Source organism: Papaver somniferum, chromosome 5, assembly GCF_003573695.1.
Source record: "Papaver somniferum cultivar HN1 chromosome 5, ASM357369v1, whole genome shotgun sequence".
Classification (NCBI taxonomy): domain Eukaryota; kingdom Viridiplantae; phylum Streptophyta; class Magnoliopsida; order Ranunculales; family Papaveraceae; genus Papaver; species Papaver somniferum.
Genome location: NC_039362.1, coordinates 155,986,268 through 156,000,253, shown reverse-complemented (window position 1 = coordinate 156,000,253; position 13,986 = coordinate 155,986,268). Strand labels below are relative to the sequence as shown.

Here is a 13,986-nt window from a genome sequence, read left to right as displayed (position 1 = left end):
GTTTCACCTCCTTTTGGTTAATTCACCTAATTAAACAAATAAAAATAGAAAACAAAGGTAATATACAATAATTCACAAGAAAAATAACAATTACTTGCATGAAATTTATACTAAATATATGTAAAATATACACTTATCAAGACTCCGTGTGAGAGTACAAAGTTTTAGTTTTAGACTTGTAAAGAATCAGACACTCCAAAAATCCAAAACATCATTTACTCAAAAATATTTCACGCGCGCTACTCGAACATTTTTTGATCAAGTAAAGAAAAATGTTCTGTGCTGTTAAAAAATATATGCGACTTATGATTCATTTGCTTAAACAAATTTTTTATTTACCAAGTGTTTTACTCCTAGTAAATATCATCACAAATATCCATAGTCCGGTTAATTGTGATGCTATTTGGTCAAAAATGCTCAACCGGTATGCGAGCAAAATATTTTCCACGACTTTGAGTTTGAGGAAGTTTATAATAACGTTTTCGTCTCCCATCGTTTTTTCGTTTTAAATACAAAAAACGTTTTTTATTAACCTATATAAAGCATAAGCCAAACAGCTTAGTGCTTCTCTCTCTTTCTCACTACACTTCTCCGCCCTCCGCATTTCAACTCCGATCCGAGGAACTGGGGGTAACCCTAAAAGAGTTCAATCCTTCTCTCAACACTCCGTCTTCTTCACCAGTAAGTTTGATTTCTCATTGTATAAGCTATTGCGCGTTCTCTTTACTTTACTGAATCACCGATTGAAATTATCGCCTCTTTTTTTTGGGCGATTTTACTGTATTTTTATTTGATTATGATGTTAATATGATGAACCCTGTTTGTTTATAAATGGGTTTTGCATGATTTTGTTTTTACTGAAATTTTAGGTGTTGTTTTGATCAACTCAATATTAGGGTTTTAAAAATCGATTTTTTTTCAATTTTTTTTTTTGTGATTTTTGTTTAATCCTCTTTGTATGTTTAAGAATGTTATGCAGTCTGAACTCTGAACTATTATTTGTCTTTTGTTTGTTTGGTAAATGGGATGCTAATATTGTGTGTATAAACAGGGTTCACTTGCACATCAAATGTCTTTTGATCATTCTATTAAAGAAAACGGATGGTTTCTTTCTGGTGACATCTCTTTCATGAATCGGTGTCGCTTGTGGTGTTCTCGACGACGAATCTTGTTCCGGCATTGGACTTGATTCATCTCCTCTCCTTCAAGTTTTCGTCTTTTACATTTTTTTTTACTTCCTGTAAGCAATCAAACAAACATTGGGATAGTTTTTGTAACTGATATTGAAGGATTATTGGATATAGACAATCATTGGTTACTGTTTTGGGTGGTTTTAAAGAAGCAATTGTACATTTAGGTTGAGTTATTTTGAAGATAATTATTTTACTTGATGGCGAGAGGATCTCTCCCGCCAGGATTCCGTTTTCATCCTACCGATGTCGAGCTTCTTTTGTATTACCTCAGAAGAAAGGTAAGCGGCAAAGCTCTAAGCTTTGAGGTTATTGCAGAACTTGACGTTTATAAATTTGCCCCTTGGGACTTGCCAGGTAATTCAATTTCTCATATGACTGCTTTCTTAGTATTTGTTGTGTTCTTGTATTGATTATGATCTCTTTCGTTATCTTATTTATGAAGGATGAATATGAAATTCAGTACATTGGGGTCAGTCTTCAGTTCATTTAAATGTTTCTTATTTGTGCAGACAAATCAATCGTGAAAAGCAGAGATCTTGAATGGTATTTTTTTTGCCCTAGAGATAAGAAATATGCAAGTGGAACAAGGATGAATCGTGCTACTGAAAATGGTTACTGGAAAACCACCGGAAGGGATAGAGATATTTGTAACAACTCACGATGTGTGGGATGGAAAAAGACTCTGGTTTTTCATGTAGGAAGGGCACCACGGGGTGATAGAACAAATTGGGTAATGCATGAGTATAGGCTTGATGACAAAAATCTTGTTGATGCAGGCATCTGTCAGGTAACCCAGAGTTCCTTTTGGAGACTGTTTATTGCAACTAGTTCATTTAGAGAATATGGATTAATCAATCCGTACGAGTTTTTGTGCTGTATATGCTGTTACGAATTTACCTCGGTATGATCCGTTCATGTTAGGACTCCTTTGATCTATAGGATTAAATGGGTAACACTGTTAACATTTCCTTGTTATGGCAAGCTGTCCTTTTAAACTTCTTTTACCATATATTTTATCAAACATTATCTATTTCAATTATGCCAACTGCTTGCTTGGCTGCTCAAACTGCATTTTTATTTTGGACTGGAGCCCCTGAGTCATTGAGTCAGGGGATAAAAAAAATAGAAACAAGAAGTCTTAACATGAGTCATTGAGGAAGTTGTTAACATCGGCATTTGTGGAAAGCACTAGGGAATAAGTATTTGTAGAATCTGATTCAACCGACTAGATTTAAGGTTTTGCTTTGGTTTTATTTCATTCTGTTCCACTTTCGTTTTTTTTGCAGTGTTATATAATATAGTACAAAATCAGCGTGTTTATGTAGTAGTTATATAGAGTTTGGAAAGATATATGTGTTGGTTTTGAACAGTTAGTTTAGTTAATTGTTATACAAATGCTACCCAATCCACTTTTAAGCTTATAAATATGGATGGAGATTGTTTACTCTATTGCTAGAGCGCCAGTTGGCTAGCTTACCGCGTATGACTTGGCCATTAGGGTTAGATAGAATTTCTATTTGGCTGTACCAAGTTTTTGCATGTTCTACAGTTTTGGCATTTTTATATGTTAACTATACCGTTTCATTAGCATAATGACTTAAGAAAGGTCTTTTGTGTTATTCAGTGGTTCCTGTTTTTGATCATCACTTAGCTACCCAGCCTATTCATTGTATAAAATGTGTCCTTTTTGTTACAGGATGCATATGTTCTTTGCAAATTCTTTGAGAAAAGTGGTGCAGGTCCTAAAAATGGTGAACAACATGGTGCACCCTTCAAAGAAGAAGATTGGGAAGACGACGAGGTAACCAATGCACCAGAATATTTCCAGTCTGTTGTTCCTGTAACTTCACCAGCGATGCCTTTTAGTGGTCAAAATAGCACATGTTGTTCTTCCTCAGTAGCTGTTACGTGTCAAAGCAATCTATCTAATCCTGAAATTGCGAACTCTCCCTTTCTGGAAGATGACATTGAAAGAATGATGGAATTTTTCAAGGATGACGATACTCTCCTTAATGATGGCACCGGCAACGATAAGGTAACACTATGGTAGTAAATTGTATTAGTTCTTGAAGATGCACCGAAATACATATATGCCCTGCTTCTTACAGGCCTCATAGCTTTACTGCATTTTAGTAATTCACTACCCTGGTCTGTGGTTTGCATATGGTTCCAATTTTTGCTCTGCAGGGCAGAATAATTTCATATTTCTCACTTTCATTTTTGTGGTCAAATTTTGGTATCACTTTGGACTCTATACTTGGTTTTCTTAACGGTCTCTGTGGAGATCGTAAGAGGTTAATGGATTCTTGTTCAGATTTCGGCCTTACTTTGGATGGTGTCATTTTAATTCCTTATGGGGTTTGAAATAGTGCTTTAATTAAGACTACCATAAATCTATGCTTGTTTTCTTTCAATGCATGATTCTTATTTATTCATCTAGTGAAATAGAATGGCTTTACTTTTTAATGTCTTCATCTTAAATAATCCTGGTTTGTTGGGGTACCTACAGAGGCCAGATCCTTCGACTTTCGAAGCCACTGTTGAAGCTCCAGTCCTTGGGGATGGTTTTGATATTTACAATGGGTTGGAGGACCTCAAAAGTTGTACTAGGCAGCAGCTGACTGACAACTTCCTTCTCGTCAACAGTCCTGGTGATGACTTTTTTCTGAATCAAACACCAGCAGGAGATGATCTGTGCTTTTTGGAGTTGGATGATCTTGCACATCCCTTGAACTTCCCAGAGGGTGTTCCTGGTGCTGAGCGCAGCCAAGTACAAAATCATCCTGACCAGTACCGGAGTTGCGATAACGTGGGTGCACTTTGGAACTTCCCATCTGCTCCTTCAAATACACTTCGGAACTTCCCATCTGCTCCTTCAAATACTCACCATACAAAACTGTGAACTGCAGTTGTTGCTACAATTTTGGCGTTTCATACCAGGTGAAAAAAGTTGGATTCTACCCCTGTCCATCTTCAGCTGCAGAGAACCCATGCAGTAGGAAGGAGGCAAAGGCAGTGCTGTTTTTTTTCTTTCCCTTTTTCCCCCTAAAAAGAGGAGTACCTCCTCATTCATTGGATAAACTTAATCCGTTCTTCCCGAATATTGGCAAATGCTGGTGCTAGACACGGTAGTTTATGGTATTCTTTATCTTCTGCAAATGTTTGCAGGTGCTAGACATGGTAGTTTATGATATTCTTCATCTTCTGGTAATGTTTGGAGAATTCTCTGCCAACCAATTTTAAACTATTCCAAAATGTATGGCATCATTGAAACTGTTTCTCCTCAATGTTCTTTGATTGTTGCAGTGATATAAAACAAGAGAACATCTGTTCTTTCATTGTCCTTTTGCATAGTCTATTTGGTCTTAACCTCCTATTCCAGTTCAATTTCGTTTCAACTTATGTGACTCTGTCATGGATATCCATAGATCTTGGTTAGGAAGGAAACCATATCCTGTAAGCATTGATATGATACCTAGCTTTAAGCATTCACTGGAACAAAACCAACAATGGCAAGACATCTACAATGCAGAAGCAGGATCTCTTCTCTTAGGAAACACAAAAATAAAAAACACAGATGCAGCTTACTCTATTTCCTGGCAGAGTAGAGCCATTTTAGAAGAGACTAAGAAATTTGTTACTTTTTGTCCTACATTCCTGGGTTTTCGTTTTGTACACAGATCAGGCAACGAGGTGGCTGATCTATTAGCTAAACAAGCCAAACATATTGTATCTGTAACCTTGATTGGGAAGATATGGTCTATTGTATCTGTAACCTTGATTGGGAAGATATGGTCCAATGTTATTATAACTTGGCTGGCTTAACAGAATTACTTAACTTCCATTATTAGCCGATTTTTAAAGTGAAAACTACAGGGAGACCCATTCTCCCAGACCTTTCTATTATGAAACCCACGCTCAGAAAAACACAGGCACGCACCCATTTTCTGGAAGAAAATTATTCTCAAACCCACAATTTTAAAAATTATGTTTTCATCTGTTTTAATGGTCGAATTACACTTCTTCAGTTCTTTTTCCTGTTCCTCCAACTGTTAAGTAATCGTTAAAATCTCTGGTGCAGGTTCAGGATTTGTCTCACAAGACCTTTATCTTCATGGGTTCTTTAGTGTTTCGATCAAATTACCAGCAGATTATACAGCCGGGGTTGTCGTTGCCTTCGATGAAGAAATCAAGTTAGAACTGGAAGATGGTGATGCTGTTAATGTTTGTGATTAATCTCTTCTATGTTGCTGCATCTAGGGTTTGAAATTGATGCTGCTACAGATCGACAAAAAGAGAAGAGTTGCTCAGAAATTGAAGCTCGAATTCTGAATCTGCTTCTGAGATTCAGATGGAAATGGTGGTGAATTTTAGTTCAAAGCGGCGATTTGAGAAACAGATGATTAATAGAAAAATGGTGGTTCAGATGAATTTCAAGGGTTAGAAGATAATCTGCTGCTGTTGTGAATTGGGGGTTTTAAATGAAGAAATATGAAACTGGGTTTAGTGTTTGAGCAGTTGAGGAAGAGAATAAACTGAGATGCTCATGTCACTGGATTCATCATTGTGTTGCTGCTGGTGATGACTTGTAACCGATAGTGCTGTCTCAATATCTCCAATAGTTGGACCTGAGTAGAAGCCGTGTTCTGGTGGTTGTAGTTCAATTTGCAGGTCAATTTGGGTATCGAAATGGTGGCTGCTGTTTGGTGAAGATGTCAGTGGAATTGAGATTTGTTCATGAGCAGAAGCAATGGGTTTTTGAGAGCACTTCGATTGCAACAAGAAAAAGGAGATGTGTCTGTGCTTTGGTGGTTTTGCAGCCGAGTTTGGAGCTGAACTGGGTTCGATTTGAGCTGATATTTCAGCAATAAAATGTTGCTTCTATACAACTGAATGATGAACTGTTTACAGGGATTCGAATTGGATTAGTGTTAACAGAAGTGTGGCTCAAGTTTGTAAGGGTTTGGTCAAGTTTTTCTCAGGCGAAGGAGCTGGTGTTGCTGCTACGTAGGAAGTAGAGCTGTTGAATAAAGGGCAGTTCAGGCAAGCAAGGAATGAGGCTGGAATGACCAAGTCTGGGACTTATTTTGGTTGTATGTTGAGCTGAAGTTCAGTTTTAAGATATGTATTGTTGCTATGGTTCTTTGCAGCTGTTTTCCAGGGATGCTGATGAATATTTACAGAGAGTCAGTGAAGGAGATATAACCATAGGAGGCAGATATGATGGCATTCTAAGTCGTGTACTGCTGGGATGATTTGCGGTTGTGTTTGAGGACTCAGGGCGTGGTTTAGAAGCCTGAGATGAACAAGGATAAGGAGGTTTATGGCACAGATATCATGGGTTTGTATATGGCAGTAAAGCTCTCTTACTAACTCGGCATCATCTTCTGTTGACCCATCAAACCAATTAGTTGCTGCTCTTAGTAAATATTCCTCCATTACGATGATCTTCAACTTAACGTATACAATTCACAACATTACCAGAAGAAAAAGAAGTATTGATGGTAGTATAAGTAAAGATGATGAAATAAAGGGATAGGTGTTGTTGGTTGGAAAGCTACAGATGTATTGGTGGTGTTGTTGTCCATAATGGTTGAATAATCTGTTATGCAACTCTAAAAACAGTTGCATAACCTGTTATGCATCTACAAAATTTGTTGCATAACGTGTTATGCAGTCCGAAAAATGATTGCATAACGTGTTATGCAACAACATTTTTGTTAGTATTGAAACCAACAAAAAATAAGGTTGCATAACTTGTCATGCACCTACAATAATATCTACATAACATGTTATGCAGTCGTGAAAATGGATGCATAACCTGTTATGCATTCGAAAATATGACTGCATAATGCATTATGCATCGAGAAAATTGTCGCACAATCTTTTATGCATCGAGAAAATAGATGCATAACATGATATGCATCCGTAAATATGGATATATACTGCATTATGCATCAATTTTTTATACTCAAGAAGGGTGCGAAAACAATTGGTACATGACTTGTTATATATGCAGTCGAGAAAATGGTTGCATAATTCGTTATGCGTCTGCATAATGCGTTATGCATCCTTTTTGGTGGCTGCATAATGGTTATGTATCAAGTTTTCGAAAATTTTGCCTAAAACGATGATCACCTCCGATTTTTTCATGAAAAACAAAAATTTGATATTGTTGTTTGTACTCGTTGCGTAGCTCTCTTTAAAAGATTTCCAACCATATAAAATTTGTAAATTTCTAAGGTGCGGATTTTTAGATATGTTATGTCCAAGTTGAGTTCCAATTATACCCCTGATGCATAACTCAGTCATGCAGAAGTTTTTAATAATTTCATATAATTATGAGTGTCACGGAAATAATTATGGGTGTCACAGTACCCAAAATTAATTGTGGGCCTGAGAATGAGAATATTTTTTTTTTGGATCTCCCCCTGATTTCCCCATTTTTAAATGAAACATCTTGGCCCGTTGGTTGCCCGTTGGTTGCCCGAAGTTCAATCCTATTTTGAAGGAGCCACTGGGTTATCATTCGTTTTCTCATAGAAAAACAATGCCTGTTTCAAATTTTGAGAAATTTTGACGAAAGAAACCAACACAAGGAAAAAAGAAGAGAAAGAGACAGAGGAGAAGAGAAGAAAGAAGGAATTCTTTCTTCTCTTCTCAATCTTCTTTCACAAGTAAGACATTTCTCTACCTCTCTCTATATATACAGTTTGAATTTGGTTTCCGTTGCGGTATGCATTAATAATAGTTTTAAAAACATATAGAAACTTGTGCTGCATGCATGCCCAGGCAAAAATAATCTAGGGGACAAATCTTTAATGAGGAGATTTTCTTTGCATCTAGCTAATTCTTATATTTTGAATTTTTGATCGGTTCACGTTACATGACGATTCCAGCTTTGTATGTTTTATTATCTGGAGACTAGCGTCATCCTCAGCTGAAGGTTATCATTACAGTCGCGCTATTATATATCAAAATGGCTCCTAGCAAAATCCGCAAAGCTTTCGGGGCGGTGAAGGACCGAACAAGCATAGGCCTAGCCAAGATCAGCAGCAGCAATTCTATATCCGACCTTGAAGTTGCAATTGTGAAGGCGACGCGACATGAAGAACAACCAGCAGATGAAAAACACATAAGAGAGATATTAAGCTTAACATGTTATTCTCGCGGGTACATTAGCTCTTGCGTTAACACACTCTCTAGAAGACTCAACAAAACTAGGAACTGGACAGTGGCATTAAAGACACTTATGTTGATACATCGACTCTTAGCTGAAGGTGACCCGGCTTATGAACAAGAGATATTCTTTGCAACCCGACGGGGAACAAGATTGCTGAACATGTCTGATTTCCGTGATAAGAGGTCCAACTCCAGCGCTTGGGATTTTTCGTCATTAGTACGCACATATGCATTATACCTTGATGAGCAGCTTGAGCTTCGAATGCAAGGCCGTAGACGTAGCAATCCTAGCATATCAATAGTTGGTGAAGAATTTGAAGAAGTCGAAGAGGAGCCAAATAATAGTTGGGGTCCCCCTACTGGCACACGCACATCTACATCATCTGTAACGAAAACACCAAAAACACCCGTTCGAGAAATGAAAACAGAACAGATTTTCACTAGAGCACAGCATCTCCAAAATCTAATTGATAGATTTTTGGCATGTCGTCCAACAGGTATGTACTATGTATATGTTAAGATTGTTCCCTTGTATTAGGCGCTAGGAGAGGCGAGGCACCAAGAAAAAAAAAACTCACAGTCATGCGCCTTGGGCGTTTTTTTGTCTAGGCTCCCCTTGCACGACTCGTGCGCCTAAGGCGCCTTTCACAACATCTAAAATACACCCTTTTAATAATATGCTGTGCATTATTTTATTTTATTTTATTTTATTTTATTTTATGCAGGAGCTGCTAGGAACAACCGAGTTGTGATTGTCGCTCTCTATGCAATAGTTAAAGACAGTTTTCAGATATACACAGATTTGACAGATATTATTGCAATCTTGATTGATCGTTTCTTGGAGTTAGAAATCAACGAATGTGCCAAGGTTCACGATATCTTCACTCGAGCTGCTAAACAATTCGACGAGCTCGATGCTTTCTACAGTTGGTCCAAGGCCATAGGAATTGCTAGATCTTCTGAGTACCCAGATGTTGAGAGAATTTCACCAAAGAAACTTCAACTTATGGATGAGTTCATCACAGAAAGGTCATTATCAACCAAGAAGGGCTACAAGGATGAAGATGTTCAATATGAAGTCCAAGAAGAACCGGAAATAGCCGAAGAGCAAGATTTGAACTCGATTAAGGCACTACCACCACCTGAAGGTTTCTGCGAAACCGAGCTAGTGGTAGAAGAACAAGAACCAGAGATAGTCAAGGAAGAAGAGTCAGTTAAGGGAGAAGAAGAACAGGACGTGGATTTCTTAAATTTAAGAGATGATAACAATACAAACTCCGGTGAAGACCAAGAAAATAAGTTGGCTTTAGCATTATTTGATGGCGCAGGTGCAACTACAACAGCTGAACCTGCTTGGGAAGCGTTTCCAGATGATTCTCCTGGAGGTTGGGAGACAGCGTTGGTTGTAACAACTAGCAACTTGAATAATCATACACCTAAGCTTGGTGGTGGGTTTGATTCCCTCCTTCTAAATGGTATGTACCAACAGCATGCAGCAGCAACGATTAATGCTGCTTCGCGCGCCACCGGGAGTGCAAGTAGTGTTGCATTTGGATCAACAGGGAAGCCTGGATCGACAATGCTGGCATTGCCAGCTCCTCCGGTGTCGTCTTCCACCAGCAATAACGATACCAACAACAAGAGTACTTTTAATGTTGTAAATGCAGACCCATTTGCAGCATCGTTAGCAGTAGCACCCCCTACGTATGTACAAATGTCCGAGATGGAAAAGAAGCAAAGGTTATTAATGGAGGAACAACTCATGTGGCAACATTATGCCAGAGACGGAATGCAAGGGCATATTGCGCTGAAAAAATCGTGTCAGACAAACCCTTACGGAATGGGAGGTTATGCCCAGAGCTATTGAAACTTAGTCATAACTTTTTGATTATTGTTCTCGTATCAAGTATGCTTCCAATGTGTGTGCAGGGTGTTGGAAAGTAATCTAATTAGTTTGTATGAAATGATGGAAATTTTAGTTGAGTGATGCTAAGTTAAATTTCTGAATCTCGCAATCTAAGTTTTGTTAGTAACTGCAATTTGAAGATGTCAAAGATGAATTTGAATCGGTGAAACGGATCCTTTTTTAGGAACGGTGATCTGAAAAGGTGGTTATGAAATTGCTAAATCTTTATGATGCAGGTTCAACTCTTGTCAGGTAGGACAGTTTACCAACTGAGTGTTTACCCTGAGAAACTTTTAATCACGATCCGTGACTGGAAAGTTGATTTCAGTTGAATATACAAAATGGTTGAACAACAAATTATTACTTACAAAAAATTGGGAGGCCACATATTGCACATTACTTGTAACAGCGGATTTAGGCTCATTTGTCACAAATACAAGATATGAACCATACCAGCATAGCTAAAATAACAAAAGGACAACTCTTGAAAACTTAGCTAAATGCTCGAGCATACTCTAAATCCGCCTCAACAAAGTCTATAACCAGCAGCACCAAATCAAGATGGCATTGCAGACTACTTAACAACTCTATAGCAGAACTGCGGGATGAATCGATAGTGTAAATCTAGCTTTCACCTTGACATGCCACTTGTCATGTATTGTTGTATACAACTGTCAAAATTTAAAGGTGTATAGTCACAAATCTCATATAAATGCTCAGTAGGAGGCACCAAAAGTCCAGTTTCCGATGCCTCTGAATATTGTAGCTTCTGCTGCACCAAACTTTCCATGTGCTGCTTTAATTCTGTTCATCATGGCAAGTCTTTTTTTTTGCTGTATAACCAAAGAAACATAGAGAGCAGTTTTACATGCCAGTGTTTGTTGTGAATATGAAATCATAGCCGGGGAGCATTATCTAATTTAAAACCCAGGTTATGAAAGGACACTCACATGTTGTATTTTCTGTAAGACCTTAAAAATGATTGACATATAGGGAACCCTTTAACTGTAGAAAAAAACGGCAGCTGTGTTTGAGCATATACATAAACAATGAATCTATTAAATTTAGTCAATAACATGGCACTCAATGTTCTCATATACGTGATGTTAGTTTTGGGAGCACGAGAAGCGGGTAACAGTGACTGATATCATAACTAAAAAAAAAGACCATACAGTAAAATTTGATTAAGAGTAATTACGACTATACACTGTTGTAGTGTAGGCTTGAGCCAAGGGACCAAGACAATTTTGTCAACTCAAGTGCCTAGGTGCAGGTTTAGGAGCTCCTTCGTTACTGGTATCTTGAGGAATGTTATGGCACGGTGTCTAACTACCACCTAATCTAGTTTCCGGTATTTTCATCTAGACTAGACACCAATTTACATCGTAGTATAGTGTTTACTACTCTAATCTTCTTTTAAAAGAGCTATCAAAAGAAATGAAGTATCTAAATTACCATTGCCTACACAAGGATAGACGTGCAATTGAATACAGAATTGGCAAATCTCACACCAGCTATAGCATGTTAAAATTGATCAAAGTTGGAACCTCACAATGCTTACCATTTCTTCGAGGCCTATGCGAGTTAGGTTGGTTGAGGGCATTATGTTCAAACAATCCACAGCATCGCTGTTCAAAAAAATTATTTTCATCAGATCCAAAAGCTCCATACTTTGATACATGAAACAGTTAAAGGCTAACAACACTATCATCTTTTTCAACTATCCAATAAACTGTACCTATAGTACGTATGTAATGTTAATTCTCGTGCACACACACATAGTGGTGTGCCTTCTCTATTTAAACTGAACCTAATATGAAGATACACCTATTAATATGTACACAACAGTGAACACTATGGTATGGCATAGACATATTACTGGCTAGCGTGACTCGATATATTATGTGTACTCACATAAACATCTACAAATGTGTGATTTTAGTATTGTAATAGCAGATTAAAGTAGCCAATTCTTGATGGTACTCGATAACTTACTACATGTCAGAAGTCTCATCTAATTTGTCCACAAGCATCGTGGCGATCTCTCCACTCAAGTAATATGGTTCATAAACAGCAACATGAGTTAGAATGCATCCTTTCGATGTTGTATTGGTTCTAGGGATGAATATGGTTTCGGTTTTTCGCTGGAACCTGACCAAACCAGACCAATTAGGAAGAAACCAAACCGAACCATTTGTTAATGGATTGGTTACGGTGTAGAAAGTGGAAAACCGATAGTGTTGGTTTTGGTTTGGTTTGACCTCTAAAACCGAACCAAAAACCATTAGAAAACCGATTAATTTTTAAACTTGGTTTCTACCTTTAATTTACAAGTATTAGATTCTACCCATTGATTTAGAGGATAAATAGCAACCCTAAATTTAATATTTCATTACGATACTCTCCCTCTTTCTCCTTCTCTCAGTCGTCTCCCTTCTCCAGCCGCTGCTACTCCACTTTTTTCTTTCCGTCTTCCTTCTTTTTTATTTGTCAATAACTAAATTAAGATGTATTATATATCTTCTTTTGATCTCTAGAATTAGAGTAAGCTTTAACTATTCTTGATATTTTTTGTATTTTTTTTACATGTAAATTTGTGTAAACCAATACTATCGGCAACTACTTTTTTTTTATCTGTAGATTTGTGTTCTTTTTTTTTTGGCTTGACATAATTATTGGTTAACCAAAAACCACTGGGACAAACCGAAACCAACTGGAACCATTTGGAAACCAAACCAATGGTTAATGGATTGGTTTGGTTTAGATTTTTAGAAACCAATAGTATTGGTTTCGGTTTTGGTTTGGCTAGAAACCGAACCAAAACCCACCATGAACAACCCTTGGTTCCTTCAATTCTTGCAGTACCTATTAAAAAACTCTCTAGATTCAACAATACGTTCGCAAAACCCTAACTCCACCACAACAAAACACTGATCATTTTCAAGAACCAATCAATTAAATCTCAAGAAAATCAATTCCTTACCGTAACCAATAACACGATTGCCAGGGGACTCAGCAACAAAGAAGTATCTAGATAATTTCGCAAGTTGGTTCAAATACCATGACATCTTTGCCTACAATTCGTTGAACGAAAAAAGGAAAAACAGCCATAGAAATTAACCTCCCCAGTCTTAAAATTCATTGTCTAACAATTCGAAAAGAAGATTGAACCATAAAGAAAAAGGAAAAGAAGACATTGTGATTCTTACTTGATCTATTGGTTTGCCGTTTTGTGTTGATGAGAACTGATCCATTAGTATAGGAGTTATGCCAAGAAGATCATTACAGCAGAAATTGCGAATTGATGCCATACCTTGTTATGATTTCTGTCTCACAAAACTCACCAAGAACAGAATTACAGTGTTGCTTTCACAGAGATTTGTTAAAGAATTGGGGGAAATGAATGTTGCAGTAAGAATGTTCAAGAAATGGGGAACGTGACGAGATGATGATCTTTTTCGTTTCTGGAGAGGGATTTGCGGGTCTAAATAGGAACTGAAAGCGCTAGACTATTTGGAGTTTGGACATTGCAAAAGGCTCTTCTTATATATATAGCCCTAAAAATACTACTTGTCCCCTTTTATCTTCGTACCCCAAAACTTACTTTCAACCTCATCATATCTTTTTAAAATGTGAGACCTACGACCCATTTGTCTGGATTTTCTCACCGTCCCATGGGCATAAAATTTCACATGCGCACCAATT

General features: G+C 37.5%; 3 protein-coding genes across 7 annotated transcripts; 2 read left to right on the top strand and 1 right to left on the bottom strand.

Annotated features, from left to right (window-relative positions):
* Window positions 1–547: 547 nt before the first annotated feature.
* On the top strand, window positions 548–4,536 carry LOC113283312 (NAC domain-containing protein 82-like). The gene is made up of 5 exons (XM_026532529.1): window positions 548–681; window positions 1,052–1,547; window positions 1,703–1,980; window positions 2,890–3,228; window positions 3,703–4,536. The coding sequence occupies exons 2-5, from the start codon at window positions 1,391–1,393 to the stop codon at window positions 4,093–4,095; spliced, it is 1,167 nt and encodes a 388-aa protein (XP_026388314.1). The 5' UTR covers window positions 548–681; window positions 1,052–1,390; the 3' UTR covers window positions 4,096–4,536.
* Window positions 4,537–7,805: 3,269 nt separating this feature from the next.
* Window positions 7,806–10,512, top strand: LOC113283310 (putative clathrin assembly protein At1g03050). Of its 2 annotated transcripts, XM_026532526.1 has the most exons (3): window positions 7,806–7,870; window positions 8,093–8,872; window positions 9,101–10,512. In XM_026532526.1, the coding sequence occupies exons 2-3, from the start codon at window positions 8,173–8,175 to the stop codon at window positions 10,240–10,242; spliced, it is 1,842 nt and encodes a 613-aa protein (XP_026388311.1). In that variant the 5' UTR covers window positions 7,806–7,870; window positions 8,093–8,172; the 3' UTR covers window positions 10,243–10,512. The 2 variants fall into 2 exon arrangements, with proteins under 2 accessions (XP_026388311.1, XP_026388312.1); XM_026532527.1 differs by lacking the exon at window positions 7,806–7,870 and having other exon boundaries at window positions 7,881–8,872.
* Window positions 10,513–10,637: 125 nt separating this feature from the next.
* Window positions 10,638–13,778, bottom strand: LOC113283311 (N-terminal acetyltransferase B complex catalytic subunit NAA20-like). Of its 4 annotated transcripts, XR_003327426.1 has the most exons (5): window positions 13,491–13,778; window positions 13,265–13,355; window positions 11,843–11,909; window positions 11,232–11,286; window positions 10,639–11,114 (listed from the first exon to the last, which is right to left on the bottom strand). XR_003327426.1 is itself a non-coding variant. In XM_026532528.1 (4 exons), exons 1-4 carry the CDS (start codon window positions 13,590–13,592, stop codon window positions 11,093–11,095), a joined length of 270 nt encoding a protein of 89 aa, XP_026388313.1. In that variant the 5' UTR covers window positions 13,593–13,778; the 3' UTR covers window positions 10,639–11,092. The 4 variants fall into 4 exon arrangements, 1 of the variants encoding a protein (XP_026388313.1); XR_003327427.1 differs by lacking the exon at window positions 11,232–11,286 and having other exon boundaries at window positions 10,638–11,114; XR_003327428.1 differs by lacking the exons at window positions 13,265–13,355; window positions 13,491–13,778 and adding an exon at window positions 12,277–12,388 and having other exon boundaries at window positions 10,638–11,114.
* Between the last annotated feature and the right edge of the window lie 208 nt (window positions 13,779–13,986).

Coding starts and splice junctions, on each gene's coding strand:
- LOC113283312 (XM_026532529.1), top strand. CDS start 1,391: ATGGCGAGAGGATCTCTCCCGCCAGGATTCCGTTTTCATCCTACCGAT. Junction 1,548..1,702: donor TGCCCCTTGGGACTTGCCAG/GTAATTCAATTT, acceptor TTATTTGTGCAG/ACAAATCAATCGTGAAAAGC. Junction 1,981..2,889: donor TTGATGCAGGCATCTGTCAG/GTAACCCAGAGT, acceptor TTTTTGTTACAG/GATGCATATGTTCTTTGCAA.
- LOC113283310 (XM_026532526.1), top strand. CDS start 8,173: ATGGCTCCTAGCAAAATCCGCAAAGCTTTCGGGGCGGTGAAGGACCGA. Junction 8,873..9,100: donor TTTGGCATGTCGTCCAACAG/GTATGTACTATG, acceptor TATTTTATGCAG/GAGCTGCTAGGAACAACCGA.
- LOC113283311 (XM_026532528.1), bottom strand. CDS start 13,592: ATGGCATCAATTCGCAATTTCTGCTGTAATGATCTTCTTGGCATAACT. Junction 13,356..13,490: donor ACGGCAAACCAATAGATCAA/GTAAGAATCACA, acceptor AACGAATTGTAG/GCAAAGATGTCATGGTATTT. Junction 11,287..13,264: donor CAATCGTGTTATTGGTTACG/GTAAGGAATTGA, acceptor TTTTTTCTACAG/TTAAAGGGTTCCCTATATGT.